The sequence below is a fragment of the Erinaceus europaeus genome, chromosome 6 (assembly GCF_950295315.1).
Source record: "Erinaceus europaeus chromosome 6, mEriEur2.1, whole genome shotgun sequence".
In the NCBI taxonomy this organism is placed as follows: Eukaryota; Metazoa; Chordata; class Mammalia; order Eulipotyphla; family Erinaceidae; genus Erinaceus; species Erinaceus europaeus.
In genome coordinates, this window is record NC_080167.1 from 13,310,773 (window position 1) to 13,324,749 (window position 13,977).

Consider the following 13,977-nt stretch of genomic DNA (forward strand, 5'->3'; position numbering starts at 1 on the left):
CTCGGTGCCAGCACCACGAATCCACTGCTCCTAGTGGCCACTTTTTCTTTTTCCATTTTTATTGGATGGAAAAGAGAGAAATTACAAGAAATGGGAAGATAGAGGGAGAGAGAAAGACAGACACCTGCAGACCTGAGATAGGGAGAGAGAAAGACGCCTGCAGACCTACTTTACCACCTAGGAAGTGATCCTCTTGCAGGTGGGGTGCCCGGGGCTCAACCCAGGACCTTTGCATGCGTCCTTGCACTTGGTACTGTGTGTGCTTAACCTGGTGCACCACCACTTGGCCTCCAATAAAAACATTAAGTAAATTTATTTTAGGACAGTGTGATAGCTAATCTGGATAGTGCACCTGCATCACCGTGTGTCCAACCCAGGTTCAAGTCCAGCCCCCATTGCACTGAGCAAAGGTTCAGTGCTGTGGTATCTTCCCTTCCTTTTCTGTCTCTCTTTCTAGCTGAAGACACTGACTCTTAGCAGCGAGTCCACAATAACAACAAAATCTTATTTATAGAGTTTCATGTGAAACAGAAAGAGTCAAGTCAGAGCACTGCTCTGGCACATGTATAGACAGACACGGGACCTCAGGCATGGAAGTCTAGTGCTTTACCAAGTGAGCCACTTCCTCAGCCATTATCCTGCTTTTTCATTCTTTTTTTTTTTCCCTAATGTCTTGATTTAGGAAGTAAAGATCTATTTATGTATCTGAATTTTGGTGATGAGGAATTTTATGACATTCCTTGAAATAATGGCGATACTTCAGAGTTCTGATTGGAAATCACTGTAATAGAGACAGGAACACAGAGGACAGTGATTATTTTTAAGTCTTAGATGTGCATGATGACAGATTCTTTTGTTATAGAAAAGTTTTGCCAACCACTCCATTTCACGTGTTGCACTTAGCAATTCTGTGCACCTCGGTTCTCTAGAAAGACAGTAGAAAACTGCTCTCTTGTTTTACACATTCATCCTGAGTATGATGTTTCTTTTCTTTTTTTTTAAAGAATTAAAAAAAATTTAATTCCCTTTTGTTGCCCTTGTTTTTATTGTTGTGATTATTGTTGTTATTGATGTCATTGTTGTTGGATAGGACAGAGAGAAATGGAGAGAGGAGGGGAAGACAGAGGGGTAGAGAAAGATAGACACCTGCAGACCTGCTTCAGCGTCTGTGAAGCGACTCCCCTGCAGGTGAGCGAACCGGGATCCTTACGCTGGTCCTTGCACTTTGCACCACGTGCGCTTAACCCACTGTGCTACCGCCCAACTCCCAAGTTACGATGTTTCTATGCGAATATAAAAGTGAGGCAACTTTTAGTTGTTATCCAGGTTACTAAAGAGCTACTTTATCTGTAGGTTTCATTCACTTTTTTTTAAGTCTGTTATATTTGTCCATTGAAATTGTATTGGGTTTTGAAATGCAGTTTTGCCAATTTACTTCTTGAATGGGGAAGGTAGTATAATGGCTATGCAAAAGAATTTCATGCTTGAGGTTGCAAAGCCCCAAGTTCAATCCTCTGCACCACTACTGATCAGAGATGAGCAGTGCTCTGGTTTATAAAAAAATTAATTAATTAAAAGTATACATATAGTAATAAATAATTGTAATTCTTTCTTACATTATTGATAAGCAGCCTTCCTGAATTTGCCCTAGATAAATAGTTCCAGCTTACAGATTGACAGAGAAATGGATGTGCCTCTAGGGCCGCTTGCCATTGGCTCTCACTGTCACTGAGATTTACACGCAGTCCCACTTGCCATCTCCTTCACCACTGTAGAAATCCAGAGTTGATGATGGTAGCAGCCATTCACTGGAGGAAACTTAAGAGAAGAGATACTTGTAATGTATCTCTACATGTTCCATGGGCTATAGAAAAAGATCACAGTGTGGAGTCCTGAGTTCAAGAGGACACATGGTTGCTATCTTTTTTCTGTTCCCTGCAGGGTTATTGCTGGGGCTTGGTGCCAATCCACTGCTCCTGAAGACCATTTTTTCCAATTTTGTTGCCCTTATTGTTGTTATTGTTGCCATTGATGTTGTTGGATAGGACAGAGAGAAATCGAGAGAGGAAGGGAGACAGACACCTGCAGACCTGCTTCACCACTTGTAAAGTGACTCCCCCTGCAGGTGGGGAGACAGGGGCTCTGAACCGGGATTCTTAAACCAGTCCTTGCGCTTTGTGCCATGTGCGCTTAACCTGCTACACTACTGCCCCACCGCCGGTTGCTATCTTTAACTTTTGCAAAGTACCCCATCATTGACAGAGATATTTAGAGTATGTTTCAGAGAGTGCGGTTTGTGTGTGTGTGTGACATGAGATCCCATGTTTGATCCCCAGCATCTCGTGTGTCACAATGAATCTCTGGTTCTTCGTTTCCTCTCATTGATAATTAATTAATTGTTTTATTTTATTTTTTACCAGAGCACTGCTCAGCTGTGGCTTATGGTGGTGCAGGGGATTGAACCTCAGACCTGTGAGCCTCAAGCATAGGAGTCTGTTTGCATATCCATTATACTATCTCCCCCACCCAATAAATAATTTTTTTCTTTTTTTAAATTTAAATATTTATTCCCTTTTGTTGCCCTTGTTTTATTGTAGTTATTATTGTTGTTATTGATGTCATCGTTGTTGAATAAGACAGAGAAATGGAGAGAGGAGGGGAAGAGAAAGATAGACACCTGCAGACCTGCTTCACTGCTTGTGAAGCGACTTCCCTGAAGGTGGGGAGCCAGGGTCTTGAACTGGGATCCTTATGCTTTGCACCACGTGCACTTAACCCACTACGCTACTGCCTGACTCCCTAAATAAATTTTTAAAAGGTTGACTTATTTTTATCAGCAACAAACAGCACCATTCAGCTCTGGCTTATGGCGTTGCTGGGGACTGAACTTGTGTCCTCTGAAGCCTCAGGCATGCAAATCCAGTACTCCAACATGTTTATCTCTCTAGCCCTTAAGTAAGTTCCTAATTGCTTTTTCTTTTTTTAATTTTCCCTTTTGTTGCCCTTGTTGGTTTTTTATTGTTGTAGTTGTTATTGATGTCATTGTTGTTAGATAAGACAGAGAGAAATGGAGAGAGGAGGGGAAGACAGAGAGGGAAGAGAAAGATAGATACCTGCAGACCTGCTTCACCGCTTGTGAAGCAACTCCCCTGCAGGTGGGGAGCTGGAGGCTCGAACCAGGATCCTTACGCCTGTCCTTGCACTTGTGCCACTTGTGCTTAACCCACTGAGCTATGCCAGACTCCTAAAGTTCCTAGTTGTTAAAGCTGGGTAATCATAATTGAAAGGTTCATTATATGTTTTTAAATATTCACAGTAAATAGTGGAAAGGAGGAACCAGGTGGTGGTGCACCCAGTAGAGCATACATGTTACAGGGTGCAAAGTCCCAGATGTAAGCCTAGAGTCCTCACCTGCGAGGAGGGGAAGCTTTATAAACAATGAATCAGTGCTTGCAAATGTTTCTTTCTCTCTCCCTCTCTATATGTCCTTTCCCTGTCAATTTCTCTGCCTCTATACAAAAAAAAAAGTCATATATATGGTGGCAAGGAGACCTAGGGGACAAAAAGAGACTTAAACTGTCCCCATTTGCCCCACCCCCAGCAGGTGGGGACTAGAGGTCTGAACCTGAGTTCTCACTCATGGTAACATATGTGCTCTGTCTATGAAAGAGAGAGACCAAAATAAATAAATAAATAAATAAAAATAAAAATAAAAAAAAGAGAGAGACCAGAGCACTGCCCTGGCACGTTCAAACTTGGTACTCCCATGTTTGAGAGCCCAGCCCTATCCACTGTACCACCTCCCGGGCCTTGTTATCTTGTTTAATAAGTGAAGTAAATTGATTGTAGAAGGTTAGTCATTTGCCCACAGTTTCACAGATAGAAGAATGTAGTATTCCTCTGAATCAGGGATTGAACCTAGAGTCTTATACATAGGCCTCACTTTTAATTCTTAGGATTTGGCCCTCTTCTTATAGAAATGAAACAGAAGCATTAGAAAGGGAAGATAGTTACTATATATAAGAGGTTATATAACAGACACAAACACACACACACACATGTCTGTATGTATTTTTTTTTTTTTTTGTCATCTCTGGGGTTTCACTACTATGAATCAATTTTTTTAGATAAAGAGAGGTGGAGGAAAGGAAAGATACCATGATACCAAACTTTGTTCTTAGTGCTCTGAGTGCCAGGCTTGAACCTGGGTCTCATATGACAAAGCAAGCATCCTCTCAGATGAACTGTCTTACTCGAAAACCCCAACAGCAATTATTTTAGTTGTAGCTTAATAATTAAGGATGGTAAGCAAGTAACACAGGAAAAGTCATAGGAACAGATCAGAGGAATTGTTGAAAAACATGATACACTGTCTTTCTTTGGTGATGGGGATGAAACCCAGGGAAGGATACATTCTACTACTGATCTGTATCCCCAGCCCAAATGGATTAGATTTCTGAATATCCTGAAGTTTAATAAACCTACAACACTAAGTTACCTAATAAACCCACAAACTTAACTGGTCCAGGTGCCGTCCTCCATAGCACGTAGATGGTACTGTCGACATTTCTTACCGTTGTTGGATTATCTTTGTAGCTCTGCATTGTTCTTTGACTTTTGACCAAGTATAATTCACTTAGGTTAACAGATGTTTTCTAAAACTGTGAAATAGCTTTCTGCATGCTTCTCTTCACGTTGGAGGTAGAGCTCATGACTTTGTCATCATTGTTTTATGCTTGATCCAATGCTTTTCTAAGACCTAAAAACACCCTCTTGATATGAGACTTGAAAGTGTTCACTTATTCCTAGACCCTCTGAGAAGGATAGACTCAAGAGCACTTGGTTGCTAGGTGCCAGACCTGTGTATGGGCTTTTCTCTCATTGAGATGTGCTGGACACATGTGCAAGGATTCATGCAAAAACCTGGATTTGAGCCCCCACTCCCCACCTGCAGCAGGGATGCTTCACAAGTGGTGAAGCAAGTCTTCAGGTCTGTCTCTCTCTCTCTCTCTCTCCCTCCCTCTCTCTCTCTCTCTACCTGTCTATCCCACACTCTCTGAATTTCTTTCCTGTCAAATAAAAAAAAGAAAGAAAAGAAGAGGGGGGGAGTCATGCTTGTAAAGGTGTAATATGAAGTGAACTTTTGGAAACTTCAAAAGTTTTCATAGTGTAGTCTCTTTTTTTTTTTTTAACTAGAAAGAATGAGAGAAGGAAAAAGACACCAGAGTACTGCTCTGCCGCTCATGGAGTGTCTTTTGTGAGGACCACCCATGCAGTGGCTGTGGATTTGAATCCAAGACCTTGCTCATGGTAAAGTGCACTCTGCCACTTGAGCTGTCTCCCAAATTCAGACTTGGTTTAGTTTTAGTTCTTGTGATCCAAAGTAAGGATAGATGCTCTCTCACCAGTGTGTGGTGTTTCATTTTCATTTGTTTGCTTAGAATGACCTGAAGGATCCTCTGAGAAGTAAAAATACATTCTCTTCATGTTTATTACAGTGCATTTTTGTTTTCTTGTATTGATCCTGAGGAAAAAAAAAATTAGAAAGAAGCAAAATCTGCCTTCCTTTAGCTGTTCAGCTCTATATATGCAAGCATTTCAAAGAATTGTTTTTTGTTTGTTTGTTTGTTTTCTTTATTGGGGAATTAATGTTTTGCATTTGACAGTAAATACAATAGTTTGTACATGCATAACATTTCTCAGTTTTCCATATAACAATACAACCCCCACTAGGTCCTCTGAATCCTTCTTGGACCTGTATTCCCCCCATCTACCCACCCCAGAGTCTTTTACTTCGGTGCAATACGCCAATTCCAGTTCAGGTTCTGCTTGTGTTTGCTCTTCTGATCTTGTTTTTCAATTTCCGCCTGAGAGTGAGATCATCCCATATTCATCCTTCTGTTTCTGACTTATTTCACTTAACATGAATTTTTCAAGGTCCATCCAAGATCGGCTAAAACACCATTTTTAATAGCTGAGTAGAGAATTGTTTTTTTTGTTTGTTTGTTTGGCTTTTTTACTGTGCTTTTGACAATTAGCATTTTGTCTATTTCAGTGGTGAACTGAAATAGGAGCTGGTGTGTCTTGTTTCCCTCCTTGTGTCCCTGTGCATAGCACAATGCCTGACATGTGCTAGGTGCTTAGCAGATATTTGAACAAATAATGCCCCAGTTCTAATACTGATGTTTTAAAGAACATAGTACTGTGTTCAAAAACCATAATTTCTTTGGTACCCCCCCAAAAAAGGGGTCATCTTTCTGGTGTTAAGTAGGATTAGTCAATGCGTGGTGTCACAAACCTGATATTTACAGAGCTAGAGGCCTGAGGAAGGGTCTGTCTGTCTGTCTTCAGCAGCCAGCTTCTGGTGGTACTTGAAGCCTTGAGGAGCTGCTCTAGGCCCTGCTCCAAATACCCACTTGCTTTGGTGGGTATTTGGTGGGTATCCGTGAATCCAGTGCTTACTCTGCTGATCATTCTCCTGTAAGCATTATATGAAAAAGTCATTGCTCTTGAAGACTAGAAAGCCTCTTACCTAAAAAAGAAAACCATTCTCCAAGAACTGTCTTTAGTCATTTAGAAGTTAAAATACACAGGTTGTTTCCTGAAGAACAACCTCTCTCCCCCGCCTAAAAATGAAATGATTCAGATGTGATTGTCCCTCCTCAGCTGCTCTGCTCACTTGGTCCTATTAAGAAAGCAGAAGTAATCAGGAATCCACATGTGAGTCTTACCATCAGAATATAGCTAGCAGCTAGAAAGTTTACAATGGCGGAGGCTGGACAGTAGTGTACCAGGTTAAGCGCACATACTATGAAGTGAAAGGACCTGTGCAAGGATTCCAGTTGGAGCCCCTAGCTCCCCACCTGTATGGGGGACACTTCACTAGTGGTGAAGCAAGTCTGCAGTTATCTTTTTCTCTTTCTCTATATCTTCCCCATCTCTCTCAACTTCTCTCCTATCCAATAAAAAAAAAATAGAAAAATGGCCTCCAGGAACAGTGGATTCATAGTGCATTACCAAGCTGCAGCAGGGGCAAAAAAAAAAAAAAAAAAAGTTTACAGTGGCTGTACTGTGAGAACCCTAGGAAGTGACATGAGATCTATCTATGCATGAGGCCCTGGGTTCAAGCTCAATACCACAGGGAAATACCATAGATAGCACTAAGGGAACTGCATGAATGACTGTGCTGTGGTATCTCTCCTTTCTCTTGTCTTTTCCTTCCGCACATGCTAGGATGTTGGGTTTGAGCCTCCAGTCCCCATCTGCAGGGACAAGCTTTACAAGTGGTGAAGTAGTACTGCAGATGTCTGTCTCTCTCCCTGTTGTCCCCTTTCCTTCTCAATTCCTCTGTCTTTATAATAAAGTAAAAAAATGAGTTTAGAAAATTTTTTTTCTATTTTCCCTTTTGTTACCCTTGTTGTTTTTATTGTTATTGTAGTTATTGTTGTTATCAATGTCGTCATTGTTAGATAGGACAGAGAGAAATGGAGAGAGGAGAGGAAGATGGGAGAGAAAGGCAGACACCTGCAGAACTGCTTTACCACCTGTGAAGCAACTCCCCTGCAGGTGGGGAGCTAGGAGCTTGAACCAGGATCCTTACATTGGTCCTGGGCTTAACCTGCTGCGCTACTGCCCCACTCCCAGTAAAAATATTTTTAAAAAGAAAAAAGAAAGTTTGGGTGGTAGTCTACTCACACATGCACAAAATCTTGGGTTCATTCTCTAGCACCACATTATAAAAAAACAGGAGAATGGACAGGACTATTTTTCATCTAGTACAGACTTAAACCTCTTTTTAGAGGTTGACAAAGTTACATTTTCTTTTCCAGACACCCCCCCAAAAAAAAAAGCTGTCTATATGGGTAGAGTCAAAGCATTTAACAGGTGCAATACTTAACAGGGATGAATAAAATCTTGAGAAGCCTAGCCCATCCAACTGTCTCTAAAAATTGCTGAGTTTAACAACTGGATTTATCTCTGTTAACTTTTTACTAGACCAAATTTGATGTATTTGTTTGAATTGTTGTCCATATTCACAAATGTACATGTACCTTTGCAGCTTTGCCTGGCTGGAGAATTTTTTCCTGATTCTACCTATGTCTCATTCCAAAAGAATGATGTCATTAGTATTTTGGTTACTAGACCCTCTTAGCTTTGACCAAGAGTTTTGCTTCTAGTATGATACAGTAGGTTGTTTAAAGCCTCTTGATGAAGTCCTTATCGCTTATGTCTTATTCTTTGACTAGTGAAGAAGAGTTGAGTTTTCGCTCTACCAATTATACTGATCCTTTTTTAATCATAGATGCTTTTTTTACATTTTTTATTTATAAAATGGAAATATTGACAAGACTACAGTAGAAGGATACATTCCACACAATGCCCACCCCCAGAGCTCCATATCCAATCCCCTCCCTTCATAGCTTCCCTATTCATTATCCCTCTAGAAGCATGGACCCAGAATCATTGTGGGGTGCAGGAGGTGGAAGGTCTGGCTTCTGTAATTGCTTCTCCACTGAACATGGATATTGACATGTCAGTCCATACTCCCATTAGTTTTTTTTAAGAGCACTTTCGTAACAATTTGTTGGTTACTATTTGGTTCCAAGCTTTGCAAAAATAAGTGTTTATTTTTAGCTACTATGAAAACTGCTGACTAGAAGGTGGAAAAATGATTATTAGGGGAAACACTGACTACTCCTGACTGGATATTTAAATTGTTTCACTGTCAGCTTATTGTACTGGGGTAGCTTCTAGTAGATCCAGTAAAACTGCCCAGTGTCAGGGAACACTGTAGAGATATATGACATTGCATGCAGAACCTATGTAGTTGCTTCAGTAGATGCGACTTAGAGCAGTTACCTTCTCTCTCTAGCATAAAATTCAAAAGCTGATGCAGAGAAAAATTGAAGCCATGCTTGATGAGTATAAAGCAAGTTTTCAGAATCACTAAACTTGTTCTTTGTCCCCATTGGTGCACCTAGGCCGATGCAGATAGTTTTTACATGGCATGCAATGGCCGCCAGTTCAACTCAATAGAAGATGATGTTTGCCAGTTGGTCTACGTGGAAAGAGCAGAAGTATTGAAATCTGAAGATGTAAGTGAATAATTCTTAGATTTGATAGACGTATATCAGAATGGGTATAGTTGAATGTTATGATAGCTTTGGCAACATGTCGGTCCAGAACAGGCCAGTCCATAGACTGAGAAAGTAGATCAGTGGTGGCTGGAAGGTGCAGGGAGGGGTAATGGCTCCTGATTGTGAGGTTTCATGTTGGGTGTTGGGAGTGTTCTAGAATTAGTGGTGTTGCACAGCCTTATAAATGTACTAGACATGATTGTTTTACACTTTATAAAATTAATATTATATATATATTTTTTAAAATATTTATTTTATTTATTTATTCCCTTTTGTTGCCCTTGTTGTTTTTTTTATTGTTGTAGTTATTATTGTTGTTGTCGTCGTTGTTGGATAGGACAGAGAGAAATGGAGAGAGGAGGGGAAGACAGAGAGGAGGAGAGAAAGATAGACACCTGCAGACCTGCTTCACCGCCTGTGAAGCGACTCCCCTGCAGGTGGGGAGCCGGGGTTTGAACCGGGATCTTTATGCTGGTCCTTGTGCTTTGCGCCACCCGCGCTTAACCCGCTGCGCTACAGCCCGACTCCCATAAAATTAATATTTTATAAATATGTATTTTGTTTGATAGGACAGAGGAATTGAAGGGGGGAATAGGGAGGAGAGAAAGAAACACCTGCAGGCCTGCTTCACCACTTGTGAAGCTTCCCTCCCTCATTAAGATGGGGAGCAGGAGCTTAAACCTGGATCTTTGTGCATGGTAATGCAAGCTCAACTGGGGACACCACTTGCCTGGCCCCCAAAATTAAGATTTTTAAAGATCTTTATTTCATGAGAGAGACCCTAGAGTACCACTTTGCCATATATGTGGGTTGTCTATCTAATTTGAGGCCCTACAGATGCAAGCCCTGTGCTTGGCCCACTGAGCAACCTCCCTGCCTACTGAACTATACACTTTAATTTTTATTTTTATTTTGTTTTATTTTTTACCAGAGCACTGTTCAACTCTGGCTTATGGTGGTGTGGGGGAGTAAACCTGGGACTTTGGAGCCTCAAGCAGTAGAGTCTGTTTGCATAACCATTATGTTATCTACCCTCTGCCCTGAACTATACACTTTTAAATGGCACTCTTTTTTTTTTATTATTTCTTTATTGGGGAATTAATGTTTTACATTCAACAGTAAATACAATAGTTTGTACATGCATAACATTCCCCAGTTTCCCATATAACAATACAACTCCTACTAGGTCCTCTGAAAATGGCACATTTTAAGATACTTTATTTACTTTCTGAAAGGGAGAGGCAGGTCAAACCAACTCTCTTTGCTGGCACTTGTGATACCAGGGATCAGTCTCCAGGCCTCACATAGGCAAATCCTGTTCTCTTATAACTGAGCCATGTCCCTGACTAATAAAGTGGCAGATTTTATATGATAACAGTTTTTTTCAAAATTAAATTAAAAAACTGTCCAAAAATCATGAAAAAATATATGCTACCTTTGTTGTTGAAACTGTTTCAAATCAATAAAGAGCAATGGGCTGGGAGACAACATAATGGTTATGCAAACCTTTCATGCCCGAGGTTCTGTGTTCCCAGATTCAGTCCCCAGCACCACTGTAAGTGAAAGCTGAGCAGTGCGCTCGTCTTTCTCTCTGTATCTTTCTCTCTCTCTCTCTCTCTCTCATTAAAATAAAATATTGAAAATAAATGTTATTAGAAGAAAAATTACTTGGTGTATGAAAGAATTGTATTTATTTGAATCAGAGCACTGCTCAACTCTGGCTTATGGTAGTGCCAGGGATTGAACCTTGGACTTTGAAGCCTCAGTCATAAAAGTGTTTTTACATACCCCTATACTATCTCCACAGCCATAATTTGTTCTTTTTTTTTTTTTTAAGATTTTATTTATTTATGAGAAAGACAGGAGGAGAGAGAAAGAACCAGACATCACTCTGGCACATGTGCTGCCGGGGACCTCATGCTTGAGAGTCCAAAGCTTTACCACTGTGCCACCTCCCGGACCACTGTTTGTTTGTTCTTCCAGAGCAGTGCTGAGAAAATGAACCCAGGTACCTGCACTGCACAGTACCACTTAGCAATTTTCTTTCTTTTATTTTATATATTTAAAAATATGTATATAAGTGATTTAAGAGTGACTTAGAAGATTACAAAATAATATGAGTATAATTCCACACCGCTCCCATCACCAAAGTTCTGTGCCCTACTCCCCTCCAACAGTAACCACTATAATTCTCCCAAGGTCATAGATATGGATTTGAGTCTATGTGTTTTTTAAGTAATTCCTGTTCATCCTATAGCTAGCAGTGCTCAAGTTAGACATTGCTGTCTTAGGGGGACTTTTCAATTAAATGTCTCTCTATTTCACACCCTGTTATAGCTTCCTATACTGTTCTTCGATAACACTTAAAACTGTTGAAAGTTATACTTTGAATTCTTTTTTCCTCCCTTGTCTCTCTACTATGTTCTAAGTTGTATGAGGGCAAGGTTTAACTTTGCTTTGTTTTTGGACTTAACTGAACCTGCATTTGCTCATTATTACTCCACACCTAGAATAATGTCTGACACATAACACTCAGTAAATATGTGTTAAATGAGTAAATAAGTGAGTCAGTGTTGTTGATACTATTATCGCTTAGTAAAAAGTGTTAGCTCTAATTTGCTCTCTGAAAAACCCATTCAGATTCACAGCTACTCTATTCCTTCTCTTTGTGTTTGTTTGTAGTCATGAGCATATAAGCCAAGAGCTAAGAGGCTGGTGGCTTTTTCTTTAGGTTCTGAGGTTTAACCTGTCTCCCTTCCTATTGTGTTAGCTCCATAAGAATAAGAATCTTCGGGAGTTGGGCAGTAGCGCAGCGGATTAAGCACACGTGGCACTAAACACAAGGACCGGCATAAGGATTCCGGTTCGAGCCCCTGGCTCCCCACCTATAGGGGAGTCCCTTCACAAGCGGTAAAACAGGTCTGTAGGTGTCTGTCTTTCTGTCTTCCACTCCTCTCTCCATTTCTTTCTGTCCTATCCAACAATGACAACAAGAATAACTACAACAATAAAACAACAGGGACAACAAAACGGAATAAATATTTTTTAAAAAAGAATAAGAATCTTCATCTGCAGGAGTCGGACAGTAGTGCAGTGGGTTAAGTGCACATGACGCAAAGTGCAAGGACCGATGTAAGAGGTGTAAGGATCCCAGTTCGAACCCCTGGCTCCCCACCTGCAGGGAAGTCGCTTCACAAGTGGTAAAGCAGGTCTGCAGGTGTCTGTCTTTCTCTCCCTCTTTCTGTCTTCCCCTCCTGTCTCCATTTCTCTCTGTCCTATCCAACAACGACAACATCAATAACTACAATTAAAAAAAGCAAGGGCAACAAAAGGGAATATATATATATATATATAATATTAGCTTTATTTATTTATTGAATAGAGACAGCCAGAAATTGAGAGGAGAGGGTAAGATAGAGAGGGAGAGAGACAGAGAGACACCTGCAGCTCTGCTTCACCACTCATGAAGCTTTCCCCCTCCAGGTGGGGATCAGGGGCTCGAACCTGGGTCCTTTTGCACTGTAATATGTGTGCTCAACCAGGTGCGCTACCACCTGGCCCCGAAAAAGTCTTAACAGTGTAAGTCATTCATACAGAGCAGTAACACTGACATTGTCCAGCCCAGAGTAAAAAAGCAACAGGAACACTCTTTTTATTTTTCATTTGCCACTAGGTTATCACTTGAGCTCAGTGCCTACACTGTTCCTAGCAGCCATTCTCTCTTTTCTTTTCTTTTTAATTTTTGATAGTGACAGAAATTGAGGAGGGAGGGGAGATCCAAGAGAAAGGGAGACACCTGCTGTACTACTTCCCTTTTCATGAAGCTTCCCTTCTACAAGCGGGACATGGAGCTTGAACTTGTGTTCTTTTACATGGTAACATGTGCGGTCTACAGGGTGTGCTAATACCTGGTCCCAGAAAACTCTTATCTTTTAAAGAAATGTTTGGGAGCCAGGAGATAACTCCTCTGATACAAGTCACTTTACCATGAACTAAGCCCTGGGGTCAAGCCCAGACACAACATTAGAAGTAACCACAGCACTGGGATATGCTCCACAGATGGTGGAGCAGTGCTATGGTGTCTCTCTCTCTCTCTTTTTTCTTTTTTTTTTTTCTTTGCCTCCAGGGATATTGCTAAGGCTCGGTGCCTACACTACAAATCCACTGCTTCTGGAGGACATTTTTATTCCTTTTGTTGCCCTTGTTGTTTATCATTGTTATTGTTGTTGTTATTGCTGTCATTGTTGGATAGGACACAGAGAAATAAAGAGAGGAGGAGAGAAAGATCTGCAGACCTGCTTCACTGCTTTTGAAGCGACTCCCCTGCAGGTGGGGAGCCAGGGGCTTGAACTGGGATCCTTACACCAGTCCTTGCACTTTGCACCATGTGCACTTACCCCACTGTGCTACCACCTGGCCCCGTATCTCTCTCTATCTTTCTCTCCATGTGTATACCTACATGTATATATGTTTGTGTATATATACATAATATACATATGTAGAAATACATGTGTAGATGAAACTGAATGGAAAAAATTGGCCCAGGAGCAGTGAAATTATGTTATGATGAGACCCTCAGCACCACATTATAAGAACAGGTGTATAGAGTGAGACTTACTGAGGTGTTTCTCTGTAGGGCGCCAGCCTCCCTGTGATGGACCTGACTGAGCTCCCCAAGTGCACAGTGTGTCTGGAGCGCATGGACGAGTCCGTGAATGGCATTCTCACCACGTTATGTAACCACAGCTTCCACAGCCAGTGTCTACAGCGCTGGGACGACACCACGTGAGTACAGGAGCCAGCACCCTTACCCGTCAAAACCCACTGTCATTGTCATCCT

The 13,977-nt window shown here is 41.1% G+C and overlaps 1 protein-coding gene across 2 annotated transcripts in view; it reads left to right on the forward strand.

Moving 5' to 3' along the window:
* The window catches only part of BRAP (BRCA1 associated protein), a 41,858-nt gene that overhangs the window by 8,857 nt on the left and 19,024 nt on the right, over positions 1–13,977 (forward strand). Inside the window, exons 5-6 of one of the 2 annotated variants that reach the window (XM_007528978.2) lie at positions 8,982–9,095; positions 13,774–13,922. In XM_007528978.2, the coding sequence (XP_007529040.1) occupies positions 8,982–9,095; positions 13,774–13,922 (263 nt within the window). The remainder of the gene's footprint in view (positions 1–8,981; positions 9,096–13,773; positions 13,923–13,977) is intronic. The other variant, XM_060193072.1, reaches the window with a different exon arrangement.